Source organism: Coregonus lavaretus, assembly GCF_964263955.1.
Source record: "Coregonus lavaretus genome assembly, contig: HAP1_SCAFFOLD_1458, whole genome shotgun sequence".
Taxonomy (NCBI): Eukaryota; Metazoa; Chordata; class Actinopteri; order Salmoniformes; family Salmonidae; genus Coregonus; species Coregonus lavaretus.
The window spans coordinates 23,628-27,762 of NW_028166763.1; the positions used below are offsets into that span (position 1 = coordinate 23,628).

At 42.0% G+C, this 4,135-nt stretch overlaps 1 protein-coding gene across 1 annotated transcript; it reads right to left on the bottom strand.

Annotated features, from left to right (window-relative positions):
- Positions 1-987: 987 nt before the first annotated feature.
- Positions 988-3,737, bottom strand: LOC311114338 (cysteine-rich protein 2-like; the record flags this gene model as incomplete). Its single annotated transcript, XM_084189603.1, has 3 exons — positions 3,541-3,737; positions 1,850-1,944; positions 988-1,026 (listed from the first exon to the last, which is right to left on the bottom strand). Exons 1-3 carry the CDS (start codon positions 3,581-3,583, stop codon positions 988-990), a joined length of 177 nt encoding a protein of 58 aa, XP_084045729.1. The 5' UTR covers positions 3,584-3,737.
- Between the last annotated feature and the right edge of the window lie 398 nt (positions 3,738-4,135).

Here is a 4,135-nt window from a genome sequence, read left to right on the forward strand (position 1 = left end):
TCACTGGTTGACCTTTTCTTGTGGCAACAGGTCACGAATCTTGCAGCTGTGATGGCACACTGTGGTATTTCTCTCTCTCTCTCTCTCTCTCTCTCACACACACACACACACACACACACACACACACACACACACACACACACACACACACACACACACACACACACACACACACACACACACACACACACACACACACACACACACACACACACACACACACATACATATACACACACTCCTTCTCTGGCTTTGGTTGATGACAGAGAAAGGGAGAGGTGCATAGCTACACTCCAATTCTATAAGTGTGTGTGTGTGTGTGTTCAGAACTCTGGTGGTATTCTAGACATGATCTTGCTAGGGAGTGTCCACTCCAGTACATGTGTAGTATAAGGATGTGTTGAGGCCTAAAGGACCCTGTGTTTAACTCACACACTGCAACAAGACGGCTGTAGGAGCTTTTGGTTTATTGAAGAACAACCGTTGTCTCCATTGAGCACAAAGTTGTGGTCCAGGTAGTTGTTTTATGATTGACTGAAAGAGGGGGACTTTCAGAGTGAGACTGATGTCTGTTGATTGGATAGTAGTTCATTAAATGTCAGGTTGGTTGTCTATTGGTTATTTCTTGGTTGGTCGAACATTGGTTGGTTGGTTGAATGTTGGGCCTAGATGTTTAGTCATTGGCTTGTTGGCTGAATGTCAGGTTGGTTGAACATAGACCATTGTTGATAGGCTGTTAGTTTTCATTAGGTTGTATTTTGGTTGTTTTGTTGGTTAGACTGGTTCCTAGGAGGAGGAAGAGGAAGAGGAGGCTGAGCTGTGACAGTATGACATCATTCTCCCCTTACCTGCTGAGAGAGAGAGAGAGAGAGAGAGAGAGACGGAGAGAGAGAGAGAGAGAGAGAGAGAGAGAGAGAGAGAGAGAGAGAGAGAGAGAGAGAGAGAGAGAGAGAGAGAGAGAGAGAGAGAGAGAGATACATGAGAGACTTACTGTATACAGTTAGTGCAGTAGGGCTTCTCATCATGCTGAAACACAATGCACAGAAAACATCTTAGTTCATTAGATACATAAATATACACAGATAGATAGATAGATAGATAGATAGATAGATAGATAGATAGATAGATAGATAGATAGATAGATAGATAGATAGATAGATAGATAGATAGATAGATAGATAGATAGATAGATAGATAGATAGATAGATAGATAGATAGATAGATAGATAGATAGATAGATAGATAGATAGATAGATAGATAGATAGATAGATAGATAGATAGATAGATAGATAGATAGATAGATAGATATATAGATAGATAGATAGATAGAAAGATAGATAGATAGATAGATAGATAGATAGATAGATAGATAGATAGATAGATAGATAGATAGATAGATAGATAGATAGATAGATAGATAGATAGATAGATAGATAGATAGATAGATAGATAGATAGATAGATAGATAGATAGATAGATAGATAGATAGATAGATAGATAGATAGATAGATAGATAGATAGATAGATAGATAGATAGATAGATAGATAGATAGATAGAGATTCCCCCCTCCATCTCTCTCCCCTCCCCCTTCTCTCCCTGACTTACTCTCTCTCCCCCTTCCCTTCCTCCTCTCCCTCCTACATCTCCCCCTCCACGTTATACCTCCCTCCCTCTCTCCCTCCCTCCCTGTTGATACTATCTCTCTCCCTCCCTCCCTCCCTCCCTCTCCCTGTCTTTGTACCTCAGCATGTTGTCTTGGGGTCAGCTGTCTATGACACTGTTGATACTACCTTTCCCCCTCTCCTCCCCTCCCTCACCCCTCTCTCTCTCTCTCTCTCTCTCCATACCTCTGCATGTTGTCCTGGGGTCAACTGTCTCTGACACTGTTGACACTTCAGACACAGAGGGTGGTAGTCACGCCCCAACGACCTCTTCTTCTCACCTGGACCAATGGGGAGAGAGGATACCAAGGGTTAGAGGTTAAATGTCTGTCATGGACCAATGGGGTTCAAGGAAACCAAGGGTTAGAGGTCAAATGTCTGTCATGAACCAATGGGGTTAGAGGATACCAGGGGTTAGAGGTCAAATGGTGTCTGCCATTCAGAGAGAGATCTGCACTGTGACTGGAGAGTTACCTGTTAGGTTCCTGTTAGAGTTGCTAAGCTACCGGTAATATACCAAAGTTACAGGAATGTTCTATGGTAACTTTGGAAATGTATACTTGAGTAACTTTTTTTTAAAGTATTCCTATATAGTGTGTCTGTGTCCATATGGTCCATGCGTTTTCAAAAGAAAATAGCCTAATTAATGAAAAAAGCATCTAATCAACAATGGCATTATATTAAATTAATTCTGCAACTCTGACAACTATTTACTTTTTCCCAACTGCCACCAGTTTGGCGCCAACACATTTACAACAAAGACATATTGACAGTCAAATAAATATATATAAAGTATATTTCACGCTGAAACCCTCATATTAAACACCAATGCTATTTACTAAGTTCATGGTTTATATTTGCAACCCTAGTTCCTGTACCGGACACATGCAAATAATGCAAGTCCCTAAAGGAAAGGAAGCCAAGTTAGTATTTGAACAAAGCCGGAATGTGAGACAACAGTCTGTTGCCTCATATCAACTGAGGACTTAAGACACAGGAAAGGAAAGGAGGCCAGGTGAATGGAAGCCAGGTTAGACTATTGGAACCCAGCCAGGTTAGACTATTGGAACCCAGCCTCTGAAGGAAAGGAAGCCAGGTTAGACTATTGGAACCCAGCCTCTGAAGGAAAGGAAGCCAGGTTAGACTATTGGAACCCAGCCTCTGAAGGAAAGGAAGCCAGGTTAGACTATTGGAACCCAGCCTCTGAAGGAAAGGAAGCCAGGTTAGACTATTGGAACCCAGCCTCTGCAGGAAAGGAAGCCAGGTTATACTATTGGAACCCAGCCTCTGTAGGAAAGGAAGCCAGGTTAGACTATAGGAACCCAGCCTCTGCAGGAAAGGAAGCCAGGTTAGACTATTGGAACCCAGCCTCTGAAGGAAAGGAAGCCAAGTTAGACTATTGGAACCCAGCCAGTCAAGGAAAAGAGACCAGTTTAGGGTGTTGGAACTTATCCCGGGATGAAAAGAAGGCCGGTTAGAAAGGAAAGGACACCAGGTTAGAGTGTTGGAGCATAGCCGGTGTGTTAGAGAACAGTCTGCTCCCTCAGAGAAGCCACTTCCTGTTGTCTGTGTGTGAGTCATGACAGACTGTTCAGAGCATGGAGACACACACACACACACACACACGCACACAGACACACAGACACACAGACACACGCACACAATAGGAAAGATATAACGATTGAAGCTAGAAAAGATTTGTGAGCGATGCCTCTCAGAAACCTGTAACTATTCCATAATTCTATGGCATCTCTGACCCACTGTATGACACTGCAAACACACACACACACACACACACACACACACACACACACACACACACACACACACACACACACACACACACACACACACACACACCCACACATTGCACTCACCAAAGTAGACGGGTTTCCCACAGATGGGACAGTAGCCCACCATGATAGATGGTATTCCTGACACTGTTATTTAGCAGACAGCAAGTGTGGACGTAGAGAGTGTGAGTGTGAGATGGAGAAAGTGTGTGTGTAGAGAGAGAGAAAGTGTCTGTAGAGAGAGAGAATGTGTGTGTGAGAGAGTGTGTAGAGAAAACGTGTGTGTGTGTCAGAGAGATGTACAGGAAATAGGTTAAACTCTCTGAATGTGACGTGTTCTGATGACAGAACCAGGATGTGGCGAGTACCTTGTCACAGCGAGACAAAGAAAAATCATTTCAAAAGAAAATGCTATATCAACACATTGGTGTCAATGGTAATACGAAATATACATAGAAATAGGACAAAGTTATGTTATGAAACGATATGATACATAGAACTAGAAAGATATGATACATAGAACTAGAAAGATATGATACATAGAACCAGAAAGATATGATACATATAACTAGAAAGATATGATACATAGAACTAGAAAGATATGATACATATAACTAGAAAGATATGATACATATAACTAGAAAGATATGATACATAGAACCAGAAAGATATGATACAT